Source organism: Microcaecilia unicolor, chromosome 4 (assembly GCF_901765095.1).
Source record: "Microcaecilia unicolor chromosome 4, aMicUni1.1, whole genome shotgun sequence".
Lineage (NCBI taxonomy): Eukaryota > Metazoa > Chordata > Amphibia > Gymnophiona > Siphonopidae > Microcaecilia > Microcaecilia unicolor.
Window position 1 is genome coordinate 64,846,304 of NC_044034.1, and position 23,612 is coordinate 64,869,915.

At 48.0% G+C, this 23,612-nt stretch overlaps 1 protein-coding gene across 1 annotated transcript in view; it reads right to left on the bottom strand.

Annotated features, from left to right (window-relative positions):
• The window catches only part of XPO4 (exportin 4), a 254,758-nt gene extending 249,626 nt beyond the window's left edge, over window positions 1–5,132 (bottom strand). Inside the window, 1 exon segment of the mRNA XM_030200298.1 lies at window positions 5,067–5,132. Coding sequence (XP_030056158.1) covers window positions 5,067–5,132 — 66 coding nt within the window.
• Window positions 5,133–23,612: the final 18,480 nt, after the last annotated feature.

The window sequence follows — 23,612 nt, forward strand, 5'->3', positions numbered from 1 at the left end:
TGACTCTTTCCCCAATCTTTTAATGGCTGTGCTGAATGACTATCCACTCACTCAACAATGGAGATCAATTGCATATAATTTACCCTCAATCTAGCCACCTACTTATTTATCCCCAATGCCTCTCTTACCAATTTTGTCAATATGTTCCAACTGTACTTGCCCCTTCTGATGCCTGAAGATATTCCAATACTAATATGTAGTATGAACGCTCTAATGCACCACCTAATAAAGTGATTAGGAAAGGGATGGTGATAATGCCTTTGTATTGCTCCATGGTGCATCCGCACCTTGAGTATTACATTCAGTTCTGGTCACGGTATCTCAAAAAAGATATAGCGGAATTAGAAAAGATTCAAAGAATAGCGACCAAAATGATAAAGGGGATGGAACTCCTCTCGTATGAGGAAAGGTTAAAGAGGTTAGGGCTCTTCAGCTTGGAAAAGAGACAGATGAGTGAAGATATGATTGAGGTCTATAAAATCATGAGTGGTGTAGAACGAGTAGAAGTAAATCGATGTTTTATTTGTTCCACTTGAGGATGTTACATGTAAATACTTTTAAAACAAATAGTAGGAAATAGTTTTCCACTCAACGAATAGTTAAGCTCTGGAATTCTTTACCGGAAGATGTGGTAACAGTGGTTAGTGTATCTGGGTTTAAAAAAAAAGATTTGGGCAAATTCCTGGAGAAAAAATCCATAGTCCGCTATTGAGACAGACACGGGAAGCAACTACTTGCCCTGGGATTTGTAGTATGGAATGTTGCCATGATTTGGATTTCTGCCAGGTACTTGTGCCCTGGCTTGGCAACTGTTTGGAAAACAGCATACTGGGCTGGATGGACCGTTGGTCTGAACCAGTATGGCTCTTTTATGAAATGTACTAGCCAAGATTTCCAGCTACCCTCCTCGCCAGGTCGCTGCCGCCGCCCCTCCCCCCAAGGTCGCCGCTACCAGTCGCCGCTACCGTTCCCCCCCCCCCCCCAGAGTCGCCGGCCCGGGTCCTCTCTTCGCGATTCAACTTACAGCGCCGAAACCGCAGCAGGCAGATCAGCTGAGCTGCCGTCGGCCTTCCTTCTCTGCCTGTCTCCCGCCCTGGTGTGACGTAACGTTGGCGAGGGCAGGACAGACGCAGGGAAGGAAGGCCAACGGCAGCTCAGCTGATCTGCCTGCTGCATTTTCGGCACTGTAAGTTGAATTGCGAAGCGAGGACCCGGGCCGGGTGGAGGGGGGGCGGCGGCGGTGACTCCAGGTGGCGGGGGGGGCAGTAGCCTGACCCCAAGTTTACATCATTGTTTTAACTGTCTTATGCTCACATTTGACCATTGTTATGCTATTAATACAATGTAAGTTGTTTATACGTGGAGGGGCATTTTCGATATGATGTCAACCTGATTTTGAATGTTTTACATAAGTATATAAGTATTGCCATACTGGAACAGACTGAAGGCCCACGAAGCCAAGCATCCTGTTTCCAACAGTGGCCAAATCAGGTCACAAGTACCTAGCAAGATCCCAAAACAGTACATGTTATGCTGCTTATTCTAGAAATAAGCAGTGGGTTTTCTCCAAGTTCATTTTAATAATGGTCTATAGACTTTCCTTTAGGAAGCCATCCAAACCTTTTTTAAACCCTGCTAAGCCAACTGCTTTTACTACATTCCAGAGTTTAATTACACACATTGAGTGAAGAAATATTTTCTCTGATTCGTTTTAAATTTACTACTTTGTAGCTTCATTGCATGCCCCCTAGTCCTAGTATTTTTGGGAAGAGTAAACAAGCGATTCACGTCTACCAATTCCACTCCACTCATTTTATAGACCGCTATCATATCTCCCCTCAGCCGTCTTTTCTCCAAGCTGAAGAGCCCTAGCCACTTTAGCCTTTCCTCACAGGGAAGTCATCCCATCCCCTTTATCATTTTTGTCGCCCTTCTCTGTACCTATTCTAATTACAGTATATCTTTTTTTAGATGCAGTGCCCAGAATTTAACACAATATTCAAGATGCAGTCGCACCATGGAGCGATACAAAGGTATTATAACATCCTCATTTTTGTTTTCCATTCCTAATAATATTCTATTTTGCAGAAGATGTCCAAAAATCCAGACACGAACATGGCCATTTTCAAACCAGAAAAAATATCCAACCTTTTGTTTTGAAAATGGTTATTTGCTAGAAGTTTCACACAGTCGTCCCAATAGAGCAGTGGACACTCCAGTGGTCTTCACATGAAAGGTCCCAGGTACATATCTCACCGTTACCTCTTATACTGTATGGGGAGCTCTCCAACACTCACCCAAAATCTACTGTACATCCCTACAATAGCTCTTATACCTGCAAGTGTCACCTATATGCGGTTACAATAGGTTTTGGGGGGCTCACACTTTCCACCACAAGTGTAACACAGTGGGATACTGGCCTGGGTTTCTCTCTCTATAGTGCACCGCACTAACCACTAGGCTACTCCAGAGACCCGCTTGCTACTCTAATATGACCAGCCATAATATCTGAAGCTGTCACAGCCTAGTCTGTGCTGTTTCTTCTTCATCTTTCGGGGGTCGGAGGGGAGACATGTAGTCATTTAGGGCACCTTCTTGTGACTGAGTTGTGATTGAATGTCTAGACCAAACTGTTATCCCCAGACTTTTGCTTTGTTCTATTATGGCAAAAAACCATCCAAGTTTTGGGAATGCCCAAATCCTACCCCTAACATGCCCCCTTGTGATATGGACGCACTGCATATGAACTACATAGAAAACAGACTTAAAAATAGGTTTCAAAAATAGCAATTTGAATCTTTTGGCAAAAAATGAAAAAAAAAAAAAAGGTCCGTCTGTCACTTTTTGGACATTTTTCTGTTTTGAAAATGAGCGCCTAAGCCGTACACCTCCTTAGGTGAAATTTCTTCATAAAGTCAATTAATGAATACTAATAAATAAATCAAGGTCTTTAAGATCAGTCTAACTTGATTCTGAAAGTCTCAGTCCAAAGATAAGTAGGCAAAGGATTCCAGAGAACAGGACCCTAAAAGAACAAACTGTGTAACTAGTCACATCAAAGTAAACAGAAGAGGGAGGCATAAAGGCACAGAGATTATCAGAAGGAACAACTGAGGAGGCTGATAAAAAAAAGAAGGAACATAGTAACATAGTAGATGACGGCAGAAAAAGACCTGCACGGTCCATCCAGTCTGCCCAAGAAGATAAATTCATATGTGCTACTTTTTTATTTGTACTGTCCTCTTCAGTGCACAGACCGTATAAGTCTGGCCAGCCCTATCCCCGCCTCCCAACCACCAACCCCGCCTCCCAACCACCAGCTCTGGCACAGACCGTATAAGTCTGCCCAGCACTATCCCTGCCTCCCACCACCGGCTCTGGCACAGACCGTATAGGTCTGCCCAGCACTATCCCCGCCGCCCAACCACCTGTTTGAAGAGTACCATTAGGCATATTTTCAAAGCATTTAGCCTTCCAAAGTTCCATAGGTTTCTATGGAACTTTGGAAGGCTAAGTGCTTTGAAAATATGCCTCCATATATGACAAATAGTTACTTAAACTAGGTCCAGAAAGACACCAGGTTTTATGCTCAAGAAAGGTTTATAAAATTAGCTCCATAATGCTCATTAATTCTGATAGCATAAATATCCAACAATGGAGACAAACTAGAGACAACATTTTCTAACACTCAATATCATGTACCATGTTCAGATTTGACGTACAAATTTCATTTTTGCTTTACTGAAAAGATAGACATCAAATGTTCCAGTGTTCCAAACTGTGTGTCTGAATTATGACCTCAAATTTAAGTTTGCGAACATTTACATACCAGAGCAGAATGAAACAAAAGCATACAATACAGTTCAAGACATTAGCTTACCATCCTTACTGAAACTTTACATCACCAGAGAAAAACTAAAATTCAGATACAAAAGTTATGAGAATTGTTTCCAGCTCCGGCAAGTATAACATGAGACTATACAGAATACCACACTATCAAACTTAGTGTGGGAGTGGGGTACAAGTTTTTAATCATAAACACTAAGTTATTAGAACTCTGAACTAGAAGAAAGAAAATGGGGAAAGTTCACTACTTCACTCAGACAGATCTTGCTGTTTTGATTCCAAAAGCTGGTTTCTCCTTCTGAGCATCAAGAATATGACGGTCAGACTCCAGGTCCAACAGCAAGACTACCCAAACTGTGGCCCACAAAGCCTATTTCTCGAACCAACAAGATGTTTCCCCATCCATAGCTGAGTCCAGCCCACAGATTGTGTTACTTTTTGTCCCCCAATGTGCTGAAGTGGTAAACAAAAGGCTAAAGGGGTTCCCATCCTCCACAAGCCAGAGAAACTGGCAGGTACTATGGAATACAAACAAACTCTACAATCTCCTACACCTCCATGATTTGAGTTGCCCTGTGTGGTCACTCTCTTAGAAGGTTTAAGGACCCCGTCCTACAGTATTTATCGGTAGTTCAGCCACAAGCCCGATGTGATATTATTCTTTTGTATTGCACAGAATGATGTGCACTTTTGTGTAAGCTGCTTTGGGTGATCCAAGGAATTGCTCATCGGAATAGTTAAAACAAGGTACTAGAATACACGGGGGAGGGGATTAATTTCAGATCAGGAGATTAAGTGAAGTGTCCAAAGAGGTGCTATTTCATGCCTATTTTATAAAAGTAACATAGGTGCCTCAGTAAAGAGCAAGTTCTCTTGTAGAGAACTTCAGCACAGCAGAGAAGACGAAGAAAGCGAATGTGAAGAAACAGGAAAATCAGTGCACAGGTAAGTGAAAGTAAGCGAGAAAGCTCGGACTGAGAAAGGGAGCGTGCGTCCCAATTGCCAAAGGAGGCGCAGAGGCAGCCAGAGACTGCGCGCTGCCCAGAGAGGTCCTGCCAGGCGCACGGAGCCCCGGGTCCCCCAATAGCCCTGACTTCAGACTAAAAAGCAGTCCCTGTGCCCCGCTCCGCTCACAGTCCTTCCCCACTGAACCTTGCAGGACTCGGCCGCGATAGCGGCAAAAGCCAGAGACCAGCGAACATCTCCCAGCCCTCTCTTACCATCAAAACTTTGGCCGCGTTCTCCAGCTGGGTGATCACTTCTGGGGCACCGACAGCCGCCATCATGGTCTCTCTTCAATGACGCGCCATGCGGGGCATTGTGGGAGAAAGCGCCGCCGCCAGCCAATGGGCAGGTGTGGAAGCCACGAGTGAGAGTGAGTAGTAGGGCCCTTGGCCGGCAGGCGGCTGATAGCCCGGGGTCAGGTGGGTTGTTTTCGCGGGCACTGCTGTGCTCCTGCTCTATAACTTTACTGTGGGCTAGTGTTCCAAGCGATCATTATCCTGGGTAGGGTAAGATCCGGGATGAGGATGTTTATAACGGGCTACTGACCACTACTCCAAAGTAGAATAATAATCTAATGGGATCATTACACTGTGGTATCCTCAGATTTATTATCCTCGGATTATTTCTGTTTTCTAGAATAAGGATCCCTATCTTGGCTTTTTTTTTTTTACCCTGGGATACTTACCCCCTATCTCGGGTTATGATCTTTACATTAGGGTACTACTGATCATCACATGGGGTGTGAATCATTATTTTCCATATCATCAAGCTGATCAATCCATAGACTGGTGGGTTGTGTCCATCTACCAGCAGGTGGAGATAGAGAGCAAACTTTTGCCTCCCTATATGTGGTCATGTGCTGCCGGAAACTCCTCAGTATGTTCTCTATCTCAGCAGGTGGTGGTCACACACAGCAGCAGCTCTGGCTAGGCCTCCAAGCCTAATCCTTAGGTTTTGTTGAGGCCTGGGGTTGAGGGCTCTTTTGAGCAAGTGCAAACCTGGTGGTGCCAGGTCCCTCCTTTTCTCCCCCCTCCCGCTGGCTCCGTTTAAAAAAAAAAAAAAAAAAAAAATTTAAACGTCCTTAAAGGCGTTTATTTCGACGTTTATTTAAACGTTCATTGCAGCTACTCACTGGGACACCAGTTCGTTACAGCTCGGAGCGGCAAGCAGGTAATTTTTACCTTTTTATAGCGGGCAGGGGGTTCCCCGATTCTTCTCCTCGTGGCATATGGCGTCGGAGGGCGAGGGCGCAAAGGGTCGCTCCCCGGATCGCTTGAGCGCTTCTAGAGGGGATGCGGGGGTCTTACAGCCTGATTCGCCCTTGTTGGGTGACAGTTTCGTGACCGATGAATGTCCCGGTCCTTCCTCCGGCGTGGCGGTTTTTCCCGCCATAAACGCCCATCCCCCGCTCCTCGCCTCCGCCATCTTGGCCGGCCATGCGGCTCGGACGGCTTCTTCGGGGCCGCCCTTGAGGTTGGAGACAATGCCATGAACGCCCTTAATTTGGGCGAGGGCACAAAGCGGCTAAAGTAAGCGCCGCTCTTCCCGCGCGGCTCCTTCGCGGAGTGTCGCGCCGGACGCCATTTTGGATGCGCAGCATGTTTCTCCCCCGCTCTTGCGAGCGCCGGTTGAGGGTGCGTCTAGGGCTGTTGCCCAGGCTGCGGAAGTGCACAGTCTGGGGGGTTTCTCCCCCGAGTTTGTTTTGCTGCTGCATCAGGCTTTCCTCATGCACAACGCTGCCCCTGCTCCCTCTCCTGATAAAGAGGTTGAGGTTCCCAGAGGTAAACGCCCTCGGGTTGATTTCCAGGCCTTGGAGGACTGTGTCTCCTCCGATGTAGATGAGGGCAGCGTGTCTGAGGTCTCCCAACGGTCCTTTGCGGATTCCTTGGAGGAGACGGATCCCCGCTCGGATGGAGCGGATGACCCCTCTGCAGCGCGTTTAGCCCAGAGGATTTGCCCAACCTGTTAGTGCAGGCCATGGGCATTTTGAAGATTTCCTCTCCGGAGGACGTCTCTCCCTCAGCCCCTGTTGGCTCTGCCATTATGCTGGGGACGAAGCGCCCGCCTAGAACCTTCCACGTGCATGATGCCATGCACACCTTAATTTCGGCTCAATGGGATGTCCCGAAAGCGAGCCTCAAGGTGGCTAGGGCTATGTCCCGCCTCTATCCTTTACCTGAAAGTGAACGTGAGGCCTATCTGTGGCCTACTGTGGATTCTTTAATCACTGCGGTGACTAAGAAAACGGCTTTGCCGGTGGAAGGTGGCACGGCCCTAAAGGACGCCCAAGACAGAAGATTGGAGGCGGCCTTAAGGTCGTCCTTTGAGGCAACTGCTTTAAGTTTGCAGGCCTCGGTTTGCGGTTCCTATGTGGCCAGGGCGTGCCTGACTATGGTGCAGCGGGCTTCCCCCTCGGATCATTCCTTGAGGGTTGATTGGCCGGCCCTGGATTCGGGCCTAGCCTATTTGGCAGACTTGCTGTATGATGTCTTGAGAGCCTCAGCTAAAGGCATTGCTCAGACAGTCTCTGCGCGGCGGTGGCTTTGGCTGAAACATTGGTCTGCTGACCACGCCTCTAAATCCCGCCTGGCTAGAATGCCTTTTAAAGGCAAGCTGCTCTTTGGGGTCGAGCTGGACAAAATCGTGACCGATCTCGGCACGTCTAAGGGCAGAAGTTACCAGAGGTCAGGGCTCGGGCTAGTACTCGTCCCGGTACCTCCAGAGGACGGTTTCAGGAAGCCCGTCGGTACCGCCCGGGCAGGTCGGGCTCCTCTGCCCCCTCTTCCTTCAAGAGGTTTTTCTCCCCCAAGCAGCATTCATTTCGCAGAGACCGCCGTCCCGGAGGTGCTCCCTCCGGTCCTCCCCCAGGGTCTCGTACCCAGTGAGGGGGCCTTGGTCCACGCCCCAGTGCAGATTGGAGGACGGCTGTCCTCGTTTCTGGGTGAGCGGACCACAGTAACTTCACAAGCTTGGGTGCTGGAAGTCATCAGAGACGGCTACAAGCTAGAGTTCTGCCGACCCTTAAGAGACGGGTTTGTACTCTCTCCCTGCAAGTCTCCGGTCAAAGCTGTGGCAGTGCAGCAGACCTTGGACAACCTGATCCGCCTGGGTGCGGTCGTTCCGGTGCCAAAAAATCAGATTGGCAAGGGACGTTACTCCATTTACTTTGTGGTACCAAAGAAAGGAGATTCTGTCCGGCCTATCCTCGACCTCAAAGGGGTCAATCGGGCCTTGAAAGTGGAGACTCTCCGCTCTGTTATAGCGGCAGTGAAGGCAGGAGAGTTCTTGGCTTCCTTGGGCATCTAGGAAGCGTACCTGCATATTCCCATCTGGCCTCCTCTCCAACGCTTTCTGCGTTTTACAGTCCTGAGACGACACTTCCAGTTCAGAGCCCTCCCTTTCGGGTTGGCTACTGCTCCGCGGACCTTTTCCAAAGTAATGGGGGTCATAGCGGCCTTCCTGCTAAAGGAAGAAGTACAAGTCCATCCTTATCTGGACGACTGGTTGATCCGAGCCCCCTCTTATGCAGAGTGCGGCAAGCTATGGACCGGGTAGTTGCTCTTTTGAGCTCCCTAGGATGGATCATCAACTGGAAGAAGAGCCAGCTGCGCCCGACTCAGTCCCTGGAGTATCTGGGAGTTCGATTCGACACCCAAGTGGGCAGAGTGTTCCTGCCAGACAATCGGATTGTCAAGCTTCAGGCTCAGGTGGACTAGTTCCTAGTAGCCTCTCCTATTCGGGCTTCGGACTACGTGCAGCTGTTGGGCTCTATGACGGCCACGATGGAAGTAGTGCCCTGAGCCAGGGCTCATATGAGACCACTACAGCTATCTCTGCTGTTGCGCTGGACTCCGATGTCGGAGGATTATGCTGTGCGCCTTCCCTTGGACCCAGCAGTGCGCAAGGCGCTGAGCTGGTGGACGCAGACAGTCAAGTTGTCTGCAGGAATGCCTCTGGTGACCCCGGAGTGGATTGTCGTCACGACAGACGCCTCTTTGATGGGCTGGGGAGCCCAATGCTTGGGAAGGACAGCGCAGGGGCTCTGGTCTCCTGCAGAGGCAAGTGGTCTATCAACCTCCTGGAACTCAGAGCCATTCGGTTGGTGTTTTTGGAGTTCATCCCGGTACTGGTGTTGAAGCCTGTACGGGTCCTGTCGGACAATGCCACGGCTGTGGCTTATATCAACCGCCAGGGAGGTACCAAGAGCGCCCCTCTAGCCAAGGAGGCTATGAGTCTATGCCAGTGGGCGGAAGCGAACCTGGAGCAGCTTTCAGCGGCCCACATTGCCGGAGTCATGAATGTCAAGGCGGACTTTCTCAGTCGCCATATCTTGGAGCCCGGAGAGTGGCAACTATCTGCTCAGGCGTTCTTGGACATCACGAAGCACTGGGGCCAGCCGAGCCTAGATCTGTTGGCGTCATCGGCCAATTGCCAAGTGCCGCGCTTTTTCAGCAGAGGACGGGACCCTCGATCCCTGGGAGTAGATGCTCTTCTCCAACAGTGGCCGACACAAGAGCTTCTCTATGTGTTCCCGCCCTGGCCCATGTTGGGCAGGGTGCTAGACCGGGTGGCAAAGCATCCCGGCAGGGTAATCCTGGTGGGTCCGGATTGGCCCAGACGTCCCTGGTATGCGGACTTGATCAGGCTCTCAGTCGACGATCCTCTGCGGCTCTCAGTGGAGCAGGGCCTGTTACATCAGGGTCCCGTGGTGATGGAGGATCCCTCCCCCTTTGGTCTTACGGCCTGGCTATTGAGCGGCAGCGTCTGAGGAAGAAGGGCTTCTCAGACAAGGTCATTGCCACTATGCTAAGAGCGAGGAAGCGCTCTACTTCTACTGCTTACGCCAGGGTTTGGCGTATCTTTGCAGCGTGGTGTGAAGCAGGCTCACTTTCTCCCTTCACTGCTCCAATTTCTTCAGTGTTGGCGTTCCTGCAAGAAGGTCTGGAGAAAGGCCTGTCGCTCAGTTCCCTTAAAGTCCAGGTAGCGGCTCTGGCTTGCTTCAGGGGCCGCCTGAAGGGTGCTTCCCTGGCTTCGCAGCCAGATGTGGTGCGCTTTCTCAAGGGAGTTAATCACCTGCGCCCTCCTCTGCACTCAGTGGTGCCTGCGTGGAATCTCAACCTGGTGTTAAGAGCCTTGCAGAAGCCGCCTTTTGAACCCTTGTCGAGGGCATCTCTGAAAGACCTGACGTTGAAAGCAGTCTTTTTGGTGGCTATCACTTCAGCCAGAAGAGTTTCCGAGCTCCAGGCGCTCTCATGTCGAGAGCCTTTTCTGCAGTTCACTGAGCAGGAGTGACTATTCGCACAGTGCCTTCCTTCCTGCCCAAGATTGTTTCTCGCTTCCATGTGAATCAGCAGCTCTGTCTCCCTTCCTTTCGGAGGGAGGACTACCCAGAGGAGTACTCTGCTCTTAAATATCTGGATGTGAGACGAGTCATCATCAGATACTTGGAAGTGACCAATGATTTCCGGAAATCGGATCATCTGTTTGTCCTGTTTACAGGTCCTTGTAAGGGTCTGCAGGCTGCTAAGCCTACAGTGGCAAGATGGGTCAAGGAAGCCATTGCAGCGGCTTATGTGGCCGCAGGGAAGGTGCCGCCTATCCAGCTGAAGGCTCACTCCACGAGAGCTCAGGCGACCTCGATGGCAGAGGCCGGGTCCGTCTCCTTGGAAGAGATATGCAAGGCGGCAACTTGGGCTTCGGCTCATACATTCTCCAAGCATTACCGTTTGGCTGTGGCTGCACGGGCGGAGGCCCGGTTTGGAGCTTCAGTGTTGAGGTCAGGGATTTCAATGTCCCGCCCTGGGTGAGTACTGCTTCGGTACATCCCACCAGTCTATGGATTGATCAGCTTGATGATATGGAAGGTAAAATTATGTATAATCATACCTGATAATTTTCTTTCCATTAATCATAGCTGATCAATCCATAGCCCCTCCCAGATATCTGTACTGTTTTTATTCTGGTTGCATTTCAGGTTCAAGTTTAGTCTTCAGTTTCTTCAGAAAGACTTCGTGTTCAAGTTTTTTCACTTGGATTCTTCAAGAGTTGAGACGAGTTTGTGTTACAGTGAGCTGCTGCATTCCTCTCCCCTCCGTTTTACGGGGCTGGATTGAGACATAAATTCTGCCGGCACTCCCTCCCGCTTCGTGCGGCTGTAGGGCAGCTTTGTACCCTTCCCGCTTCGGCGGTGTTAGGGTCAGTCAGCTCCTCCCGCGGTTGCGGTTGCAGGATAAGCCAGATCCCCCCGCATCGGCGGGTGTGGTGTCCCTCCCCCGCTCCGCGGGGATGAGCTGGACGGATTCCCCTCCCCCACTTGTGTGGGGATGAGCTGGGTTAATTCCCCTCCCCCGTTTCGGCGGTGGTGAGCTGGGCAGAGTGTCCCTTCGTGGGTGTAATTCTCTAAGTGCTGAGTCCTGCGGATGGAGCTTTGATATCGACATACTGAGGAGTTTCCGGCAGCACATGACCACATATAGGGAGGCAAAAGTTTGCTCTCTATCTCCACCTGCTGGTAGATGGACACAACCCACCAGTCTATGGATTGATCAGCTATGATTAATGGAAAGAAAATTATCAGGTATGATTATACATAATTTTACCTTATTCTACAAATAATTCTCAGAGGACAAGCATGCCACATTCCCACGTGTGGCTGACCTCATCCAATGGAACCCAGGGCCAGGTGCAAGTGCTCATTCGCTAGCACTAGAGAAAGTTCTACAAGCATCCCACTGTGCGTTGGTGCCATCCCACCAACGGTTGAGCACGGATGGGCCCCTCAGTGTCTTTATTTCTGTGGAGCTGAGAGGACGCTTTCACGTAGTCCTGTCGTGTTGTGTTTTTGGGGGTTTGTTTGGGGTTTTTTTTGCTTTTGTGAGTGTCTTCCCATGTGGATAATTATTTTTTTGTTTATATTTTCTCATTGTTTCTTCAATTTGTTCGGCATTTCTTGTTTCCCTTATTTTTCGTGGGTGGCTGTGCTATTAGGATGCAGCCACGACCTCAGTTTGAACGCTGCCCCTTTTTTAGTTCAAGATTGAGGAGTTTAATTTAGCTGCAATTCTTTTTTCAGTGTCCAAGAAGGCCTGTTGGTGCATTATTTCATTCACGGACCCGCACAACTGGTGCATTGGGTGCCCTGGGGCAGATCATGGCCCCTCTCTTTGTGATCTTTGTCTTAATATGCAGGCTGGAACACAGAGCATGCGACTGGCTCAACAGGAACAACTTTTTGGCTGTTTAAAGGCTGGACCATCATCTTCAGCACTGGCACCATCAACCTCCATGGCTGCTTCAACACCGGTAAACACTGGAATTGCACCAGCATCGAGGGGTCTCAACCTGCCTCAACATCAGGCACTGTTAGCAGGCCCTGGGGCCGGTCAGCATCGGACACACCGGGGCAACACTCAGATTTGGGGGCATCCTCTTCAACACCGGGGGATTGAGACTCTATGCATCTGGGGGAAGCCCAAGAAGCATAAGCATCGATGCATGGTGCCAGGAGCACGTGGGCATCTTATCCCCGAGAAGCGCCAACATTGAGAGGAGCGCTCCCCCTCTGTAGAAGTGGTGCCGGCGCGCCAGTCATTGAGCAACAAGATCTCTACCACCGGTTCGACACCGATCGCTTTGCAAACTGCCTCTGCCCCGGCTCCCATGCCTTTGCCAATGCCCACCCTAGATAAGCTGTTCCAGAGCATGCTCCAAGAAGAGCTGGCATAGTTGCTGCAGGGCACTCCTGCTTTAGCATTGAGCGTGTTTGCGCCCTTAGCGGTGCAGCCCCAGGCCCTCTCCAAGGCTCCACCGCTGCCAGTGCTCAGATCATCAACACCAGTACCTCGCAGGGTGCTGAAGCCGAGGCCTGAGCAGGCAGTATCCCCTCTGACAATGGAGGAGGAAGCTTCCCCAGAGTCTGAGGGAAGGGCTGCACACTCAACACTCCTCGAAGCGTGGACACCATTCCACTAGATCGAGGCCAGTGCAGACCCAGTCTCCGGATCCTCAAGCGGAAGAAGAGTCTGATGGGACCTTTCATGGGAATCAGATGCAGATCCACATTACTTCTCAGAGGAGGAGTCATATGGAATACCATCTGATCCCTCACCTCCTCAAGAGAAATGGAAATCTCCAGAGGCGCTCTCTTCCACTGGTTTTGTATGGGAGATGGTTGCAGCCATCCCATTTAACTTTCAGACAGAGGAGGAGCCTAGAGCAGAGATGTCTGTTCTGGGCTATTAGTCTCCTCCTAAGGAAGGGGTCATGGTACCATTACACCCTATCCTTAAGGATGCACTGATAAGGAATCTCCCCTCAGTGCAGGTAGCACCTAAGAAGGTGGATGCGCAGTACCATATCCAGAAGGCTCCTGGATTTGAGAGGGCCCAGCTGTCTCACCACACTTTGGTAGTCAAATCCGCTCTTTAACGAGCCAAATGCTGTCACTCTCGTGCCGCAATGTCCCCGGGTGAAGGGCCAGAGCATTGAACTCATTTGGGAGGGAAACTTTTCAGGCCTCAATGCTCTTTGGTTAATAGTACACTAAGTCCAATGGATTCTGAACCCTGCAGAGCAGGCCACCAAGCTTCGCCAGCTGGCCAGTAAGCAGATGGAGTGTAGGTATTATTTGGCCAGGGCGTCCAGATTCTCTGGTATGGCTGTAGGGATGTGCAGACTCTCATGGTTGGATGCTCTGACCTGGAACAAGTCGTTCAAGAGAGGTTAGCGGACGTGCCTTATCAAGGAGACAACTTATTTGGAGAGAAAGTGGAAGAGGTCGCTGACCTCATTAAGAAACATACGGACACGAACCACACACACTCTCTCTCTCTCTTGGCAATCTCCATTTGCATCTTCTTCCACAAGAAGATTTTTGACTAGACAGAAACACAGTTCCTACTACTCTCAAAGGCGTAGATACCAGCTCTCAACCTGACCCATTCAGGCGACTCAGGGCCAGCATCCCAGGCCTCGCCCTCAGAAGTCCCAGCCAGTTCCCAAGTCAAAGCACGGCACAGGCTTTTGACTGGCTCCAGCAGAGCATAGCTGCCCAAAGAATATCCATTCTGGATGGTCTACTGGTCGGAGAGAGGCTAACTTTTTACCAACACAGATGGCCCCGTATAACCTTCAACTAGTGGGTTCTTCAAATAGTCCATCGCGGGTATGCTGAATTGGTGTCAGCCTCCAAATCGCCCACTGAGAGCATCTTATATCAGCTCTCAGCACAAGCAAGTACTTATACAGGAAATCTATAAGCCCAAGAGGTCGAACCCATGCCACCAGGGGAAGAAGGGCGGGGGGTTCTATTCCAGGTACTTCCTTGTGCCCAGGAAAACGGGGGAATTCCAGCCCATCCTAGACCTAAGGGCCCTGAACATATTTTTGGTAAAGAGAAGTTCAAGATCATTTCTCTGGGCACCCTACTCCCTCTCATTTAGGAAAACGATTGGCTATGCTCTGTGGACTTAAAGAATGCTTATCCCACATTCCGATACTTCCCAGTCATAGGAGGTATCTCAGATTTTGAGTAGGGAAGTGCCATTTCCAGTATCATGTTCTGCTATTTGGCCTACATCTGCCCCCAGAATTTTACCAAGTGCCTGGCGGTAGTCGCAGTGTATCTATGCAGACTGGAAGTGTAGATGTTTTTTTTCCTGGACGACTGGCTTGTCAAGAACACAATGCAGGAGGGAGCAAACAAGTCAATGCGGATGACACTTCAGGTGTTAGAGCTACTGGGGTATGTTATAAATTATCCCAAGTCCCATCTTCATCCAGTCCTTCAATTGGAGTACATAAAAACTTTGCTAGACATGGCACAGGCTCGGGCCTTCCTTCTAGCTAGATCAAATACCTTGATAGTGCTTGCCTCACAGGTCCGCAGCAGCCAGCAAGTTTCAGCTCGGCAACTTGAGGCTGATGGGCCACATGGCTTCCACCGTGCAGAACCTAAAAGATGTTATTCGCATCCCACCAAAGTTTGCTGACGCCCTTCTCTGGTGGACATTCCGGTCCAGTTTGACTCTGGGACTCCCATTCCAAATTTCACCACATCAGAAGGTGTTGACAATGGATATATCCAACCTGGGTTGGGGAGCTCATGTTGATGGGCTTCATACTCAAGGTTAGTGGTCTGCTCAGGAGGCTCATCTTCAAATCAAGCTCCTCAAGCTACGGGCCATTTGGAATGCAGTAAAGGCTTTCAGAGATCGACTCCAAAACCAAATTATCCAAATTCAGAAAGACAACCAGGTTTTGAAGTTCTGTGTCAACAAGCAGGGGGGTACGGGCTCCTATCCCTTGTGTCAGGAAGCGGTGGGTATGTGGCAGTGGGCTGTCCTTCAGGGAATGAGCCTCTGTGTCATTTACCTTCCCGGCAAAAACAACTGCCTGGCAGACAGACTGATCAGGATATTGCAACAGCACAAGTGGTTTCTCAACATGGGCGTAGCCAGGAATATCTTCCGAGAGTGGATCTTTTTGCCACTCACCTCAACAACAAGGTCCGTCAACTCTGCTCCAGGCTCAGGTTACACAGCAGACTAGAGTCAGGTGCCTTCCTGCATTGGGGGAGAGGACTTCTGTATGCATTTCCTCCTGTACCTCTCATAGAGAAGACCTTGCTGAAACTCAAGACCGGGGTGCTATGATTCTGATCACTCCTTATTGGCTTCTTCTGGAGTTATTGTCAGAAGATCCGTGGAGATTGGACTGTTTTCCAACCCTCATCACATAGAACGAGGGGTGCCTTCTGCATCCCAACCTCCAATCTATGGCCCTCATGGCTTGGTTGTTGAGAACGTAGAACTCAAATCCTTCGGATTGCCTGAGGGTGTCTCCCATATCTTAATGGCTTCCAGAAAGGATTCCACTAAGAGGTGTTATTCTTTTAAATGGAGAAGGTTTGTTGTCTGGTGCAGGGGCGTAGCTAGGTGGGGGCATGAGCCCCCACAGATTTAGCCCTGGCCCATTCTACTTTCGACCCCCCGCCAACGACCCTCCCCGCCACTTTCGACCCCACCCCTCCCCCCCGCCGCTGCCGACCCTCCCCCACCAGGTACCTTTGCTGGCGGGGGTCCCCAACCCCCGCCAGCTGAAGTCTTCAGCGCCGGTCTCCGGCACGTTCGCTGATCGTTTCTGTGAGTCCTGAGACTCCTGACGTCCTGTACGTGTGCAAGCATGATGTCAGGAGTCAGGACTCACAGAAACAGATCAGTGAATGCGCCGGAGACCGGGCTGTGGACCCCCCTCCTGCCGAGGTCTGGCTAGGCCCCTGGTCTGGTGTGAGGGCGAGGCCCTAGATCCCTTCTGTTGTCCTACACAAAAACTGCTTGAATACCTCCTGCACCTCACTGAGTTTGGCTTGAAAACCAACTCTGTAAGGGTTCATCTTTATGCAATTGGCACTTATCAGCGTGTAGGAATTGAGCCCATATAGTCCTTAGTTGTTGGCTTCATAAGAGGTTTGTTGTTGACAAAGCCCCCTACCAAACCTCCAGTTGTGTCATGAGTTCTCAACATAGTCCTCACCCAGGTGATGAAAGCTCCTTTTGAGCCTCCAGATACTTGTCATCTGAAGTTTTTGACCTTGAAAATTGTGTTTCTGGTGGCAGTCACTTCAGTTCGCAGAATCAATGAGCTCCAAGCCCTAGTAGCTCACACACTATACATTAAGTTCCATCACAACAAAGTAGTCCTCTGCACGCACATTAAGTTCCTTCGTAAGGTTGTGTCGGAGTTCATCTTAACCAGTCAATTGGTCTGCCAACATTTTTCCCCAGACCTCGTGCCCATCCTGGCGAAAGTACACTATATACTTTAGACTGCAAGTGAGTCTTAGCCTTCTATCTGGAGCAGACTACAGCCCATAGACAATCCACCCAGCTTTTCATTTCTTTTGACCCCAACAGGTTGGGGATGACCATTGGCAAACACACATTTTCAAATTAGATAGCAGTCTGCATCTCCTTTGCTTATGCCCATTCTGGGCTGACTCTTGAGGGTCATGTCACGGCTCACAATGTCAGAGCCCGTGGTTGCGTCGGTTGCCCACTTGAGGTCAGCCTCCATAGAGGAGATTTGCAAGGCTGCAATGTGGTCTTCAGTCCACACATTCCCATCCAACTACTGTTTGGATCAGGACATGCAGTGGAGGCAGTGCTTGCAAATCTCTCTCATGAATACTCATTGTGGATATCCTGAAAACCTGACTGGCTGCGGTGCCTCCAGGACCAGGTTTGGGAACACTGGTCTATGCGTTAGCTGCTTCCGCATTCCCGGAAATTCAGTGCCGGTGCCTGGATGTGGCCCAGCATTGAATTTCCAGGTTTAATGGCTGAATATTGGGCGCAAAGTGTCTGAGCCATTACCATAAGTCCTCTAATTCTCTCTTTGTGCTCAAATGCAGCAGAGAACCCAAAAGAGTAGAGAGACCATACATGAGAGGCTTTTCAGCATTCAAAATTCTAATCCATGATGCCAGTCCCCATGGCTTCTAGAGCAGCATCGAGGAGGTTTTCCCCTGCTTCATCGTCAAGCTTCGGTAGCACCCATCCTGACCAAGCATCCTCGAAACTAACACTGAGGGCCCACTTGGATTCTGCTTCGTCCTCTTCAGCACCAAAGGACTCTGAGCAGAGAACATTATAATATTCAGTTCCCATGAATGCTATTGAGTTCCCAGCAATAACTGAGGCTCTTTTCCTTCTGTTAACTAAAATTTAAGAGTGATTTGTATGATGACTTTTCCCTGAACAGACAAGTTTATTTGGATTGATCACTATCTAAAGAATAATTATGGAATACTGATATTTTGATATTTGTAAATTTGAAAGAATGAAATGATTAAAACAGGTAAGTAGGGTAATTCTAGATCTTAATATAGTAATGTGATCTTTTGCTACATTGTTTTCTGCATGGTGAGCCTGTCTTTTTAAAAGATGTAGATCTCCTGGATACCAGGGTTGATGGGAGCAGTAGGAGGAAGGAGAGCAATCCAGTCCATAGCATCTGTGAGAGTAACATTCCATAATGAAGTCTGGTTCAAAAGGGGTAGTTAACTGAAATCCAGGATGAAAAGGGAGGAAAATAGGGGAAGAGTAGTGTGGTCTAATGAGCCTAAATCACGGATTGTGGAACAAGCAGGTTGTTGTGAGAAAGAGAGCTGAGGAAGGGAAAGAGAAAAAGAAATAAGAACGTGATCAGACCATGGGATGGGTAGCAGAGAAGGCAGGCAATGAATGGATAGGACATTTTTTTTTTGTGAACCTTTTAAAACAGAAAAATACGTACCATCTAAATATATAAGCCACCTGCAAATCTGAAGGCTACTGAAATGGTGGGCATTCAGGTATAGAATGTATTTTTCTGTTCTTGGAGAACTCACAAAATAAAAGTGTTAAAGTGGGATTTGAATCTGGGTCCTGTAGCTACTTCTATATCATATAATCACACACAAAAGCAATTATTCTGGACTTGTTTGCTCAGGGATATGACAGTACTTAAGTGGCCCTTTGCTCTGCTAAACAGCTGAACCAATGAAAGGAAAAATGCCACAGAGAAGATATATTATTACTTATTAGAAAATATAAAAAATAATATGGCAAATGCAAAGCAAGTACAAAATTAAGTTTGTATTACAAAAACAGATCTATCTCCAAGATCGATCAATCTATCTTAAGTGCAAGGGTCTGGGACCAAAGAAATACATGCAGTTAACCGGAGCGTGCACTTAACCATTGTGACCCAAAGAAACGACATCTGATAAACATATGTACAGTATACAGTCTCCATTAACTGACGTTAGGCTTACTTGAAGTAATCAGTCATAGTCCTCTGTACACTCTTGTGTCTGTGAGTTCCATAGACTACGTCTGCCAGACGGTAAAATCTGTCATAGCACTGACATCCAGTGGCCTCCAGATAGGCCCGCACGGTGTTGAGACTCTCCAGCGCTCTTGCAAAAGTGACAGGAGGTTGTTGAATTTCGTCAGCATGTGCCTCGCTGCTCATTTCATCATCAGCCGTTGCCTGCGTGTAGGCGCATATCTGGACATCAGTGCTGTCGTCAGCTGTTTGTAATCAACAGCTACATAGTGATTAAACTCCTCTTCAGTAACACCGGCTGGGATGTCAATAGCTGTTCATCTGACACATTTGCAACAGCTGCATCTGTTTGGTCCCTCTCTACATCCCTAACAAAGCTTGCCCGCTTGTAGCAGTTCACAATGGTTGCCTGTGTAACATGATTCCAGGCTTCTTTCTGCATATGTAGGAAATCCAACAGTGATAGATTATGAGCCAGTTCAACAGCATGTTTATCCTTGCCAGTCTGGTCATCCATAACGCTCATCAGACAACGTAGCACAAGATCCCGATAATGTTGTTTGAAATTGGCTGTTATGCCCTGATCCATAGGTTGGATCAGAGAGGTAGTGTTTGGTGGCAGGAAGACCACCTTGACATTAGACAGCCTGACATCATCCCTGTCTGCAGCACAATTATCACAAAGCAACAAAATCTGACGCTTTTGTGCCCACATTCTAGTATCTAACTTCTTTAGCCACTGCTTCCAAATTTCCCCAGTCATCCATGAATTTGCATTAGCCTCGTATGACACAGGAAGTCCCTTAACATTCTTGAAGCAAGGGGGCTGTTTGCTCTTTCCAATGACAAGTGGTTCCAACTTCTCACTCATATCCATATTGCAGCAAAGGAGGATCGTCAGTCGGTCCTTCGACGTTTTACTTCCTGTAGTTTCAGCTTGTTTAAATGCAAGTGTTCCATCAGGAATTGCTCGCCAGTAGAGACCATTTTCGTCAGCATTGAAAATGTCACGAGGTGCAAACTCGTTAAAGATGGTAAGAAGAACTGAAGCAACCCAATTTTCAGCACCAAAGTCATCAGCATCTTGTTTTTCACCATGCTGTTTCTTGAATTTTATGTTGTTCCTCTCCTTCCATCTTTCCAACCATCCAACAGTGGCTTTGAATTCGGTTAGTCCAAGACTTTCAGCTAGCTGATTAGCTTTCTCCATAAGCAGTAGACAAGTGACAGGAAACTGTCTGCTCCTGACTTGAGAAAACCACCGAAGAAGAGAATCTTCTACATCCTCAGCTTTTCCCACTCGTTTCCGTTGTGGATTTGTATTGTTTTGCCAGTCTTCCAGAAGCTGGTCTTTCTGCTTCAAGATACGTGAAATTTGACTAGGATTGACACCATATTCTTTAGGAATAGATGCTTGACTTTGTTTTTCTAATTTTTTAAGAACTTCTATTCGTTCAGCCAGTGTTAAAGTCTTACAGTTGCGCAATGACAACGACGACTCCAGTGTACACTCTAACAACGTTCTTTTGCTTCATCTGCCTGTGGCAGTTAACCAACAAGATTTCAAATTTACCACCCCTTTGTCACACACCAGTCGGCTTCCATATTCCGTTCGTGCGCTTATGCAGAGTCTCTCCTGCAGAGGAGCGGTCTTAAACCATGCATATAAGCGAATATTGCACTTATCAGTGGTGCACTAAACCGAAGTTTGTCCCCATAGAAATTGATGGCGCCAAAAATGGGACCGAAGTACAGCATGCAGTTAAACAGAGCATGCGCTTATCCGACGTGCACTTAAATGGAGTGCACTGTATATATAAAAAGATATATGATTAGCCAAAACTATATGGATAAGTAATAATACAACTGATCACACCACTAATATCCATATCCGAAGGGCTATTTTGAGAACTTACACAACTAATATATCTTGTGCAAAATACACTTGGCAGCTAATGATTCACTGACCACCAGTCCTGAAAAACCAATCTGTCACAGATAAAGCTGTGGACTAATTAAACCCTGAACCATAGATAATAAACCCTGTTATCTCACCCTGCAGTCCATATTGCAGACTTCCAATGGATGAAGAATCGGATTCCACCGTTGAGACTCAAGCTGAAGACCCAGCAAGCCTCATTTCAGTCCCGGAATAAAATCCAAGGTCTTTTACTTTGTACTGATCACAGTCTTTCAAGTAGTCCTAGTATTGTAGCTAAGCTAACTTTGTCAGTTTGTTACAAGGTATACAGTTAGTTCACTGGTGTGTTTAGAAAATCAGTTTCTCTCTCTCAGAGCCATCTATCCACCAACAAGTCTTCTGGTCTTCTCCCTTCTCCTCTTCTGTCCAACATTGGCATCTTTCTGGATCAGATGATACCTATGGAACAATCACAATGGTGTAATTCTGTCCAGCCAAATTCATGGTCATGAAGAGAGGTTTTGTTATAGCAAAAAAACTGTTATATGTTAGCAAACCTCCCTGTCGATTCTCACTTACTCCTGGAGCCATCTGTGTCTGTTACTCTCCTCCACTCTTCCCAGGATATAACCGGGCTAGTTTGCAGCAAACAGTGTGTCCTTCGATGAAGTCATCATGGTATGGCCAGCAGTAATGTTCCTTTGTAGACAAGCTGGTTTCTGATGGTTGCAGATGTATTCAGGCCACAGGCTGTAGCATCCATTTGATTATAAAAGGATGGTTCAGGCATGCAGTGGCGTTCCTCATCCCTGCTTTTTTGCATATGTTGGACATTTCAGTTTGTAAAATAGTTGTTCATGCTGGACGTCCTCAGCACACAGACTACATCTCCCGCATTTTCAAACAAGAAATCTTGATGTATTTTCTGTTGGAAAATACATGTGAGATGGACATCCATTTTGGATATTATGAGCAGGACGTCTCGTTCTGACTTGGACGTCCCTTTGAAAATGCCTCACTGCGTAACTTCATGGAGTGTCCCCTAGTCTTTGTACCTTTTGAAAGAGTAAAGAATCTATTCACAATTACCCATTCCACTCCATTCAGGATTTTATAGACTTCTTTTTTTTTTTTTTTTTTTAACTTTATTTTAGAACAACAGACAAGGTGAACAACAGCAGAAAATAATATATCTAAAGTACAGCATATCTGTGACTCAAAGACCAATTAACACAGTAAGAAAAAAGATTCCCATAAAACACCCAGAGCACGTCCCATCCCCCCCACCTGACCACTGAATTTTTGTTTTTATTCTCCCATTCAACCCTCGAACGAACACACCCAACAATCCATACACACTCACTCATACAACCGTACTCCATAACCACCCCATGCATTCAAACCCCTTCCCCTCATATCGACCCACCCTATCTGTGCAGCTGAGCAGACAGCATAATTACAAATTTACAGGGAAAGTATCTAAACATTTTTGCCACAAGACTACATAAGATCTCCTGTCCACATGAAACAAGTGCTGATAAGTAGCTATTTCAAATCTGGCTAGTTCCCTCATACTGGCCATCCACTATTTTCAAGGAAGGTAACTCCTCAGACACCCAGTGAGACAGAATCAATTTCTTAACTATTAAAGGAGCATTATAAAGGAATTGATATTGAGCTGGGAACCCCTGTACCAGCAAAATATCCTGAGAGCCCCAAAAGCAGGGCACCATAATCCCACTCAAGAGGTCGCTGAATAATCCGAGCCAGCAGTGACAACACTGCCTGCCAAATACCTAGAGTATCACATTTCAATGTTTACACTTTGTACAAGTCCCATCCTCCCATAAACCATACGTTGCCCCCCTCTCCCTAGAGATATATGCTCTATGAAGGATTTTAAATTGCACATCTTGCAAGGCTAATTACTTAGTTTAACCTGACAGCATGGTAAAAATATCCTAAAATTTTTGATTAGTATAATTCAACCCCAGCTCCTTACACCACCTCTCCCGTACAGTAGAAATACTCTCTAAGCTTAAAGTGTCCTTGAGGGCAAAAGGAAAGTGTACTGTTGGGAGCTGGTGTCATGTAAAATAAGTGATCCAGGGTCCCAAAGCCCAGTGTCTCTTGGTGGGCATGGTGTAGAACAAGCCAATAGTGCCGCATGTGAAGATATGAAAACAAATATTTATGAGGCAACTTCCATTTAGCTTGAACCTGAGCTAATGAAGAAAAGGACCCACCAACCTCATCAAGGATATCTGCCAGTGTACCGCAATCCCAATCTGACCAGTCCTGAAAAATGGAATGCTCCCTTCCCGCTGGGAACTCTAGATTGCCCTCCAGAATCAGAAATGGAGAGACTTCTGCTATCATATCTCTCCTCAACCATCTCTTCTCCAACTTGAAGAGCCTTAACCTCTTTAGTCTTTCCTTATATGAAAGTCATTCCATCCCCTTAATTATTTTGGCCACCCCTCTTTGTACCTTTTCGAGATCCACTATCGGGCATTTTCGAAAGAGAAGGGCGCCCATCTTTCAACACAAATCGGGAGATGGGCGTGCTCTCAGAGGTGTAGCGAAGCCGGGACTGGGGCATGCTTAAGAGATGGGCGTCCTCGGCTGATAATGGAAAAAAGAAGGGCGTCCCTGACGAGCATTTGGTCAACTTGGTCCATTTCTTTTCACGACCAAGTCTCAAAAAGGTGCCCAAACTGACCAGATGACCACAGAATGGAATCAGGGATGACCTCCCCTTACTCCCCCAGTGGTCACCAACCCCCTCTCACCCTAAAAAAAAAAAGTTTTTTCAGCCTCTATGCCAGTCTCAAATGTCATACCCAGCTCCATGACAGCAGTATTCAGGTTCCTGGAGTAGTTTTAGTGGGTGCAGTGCACTTCAGGCAGGCGGACCCAGGCCCATCCCCCCTACCTGTTCCACTTGTGCTGGTAAATGTGAACCCTTCAAAACCCACTGTACCCACATGAAGGTGCCCCCCTTCACCCCTTA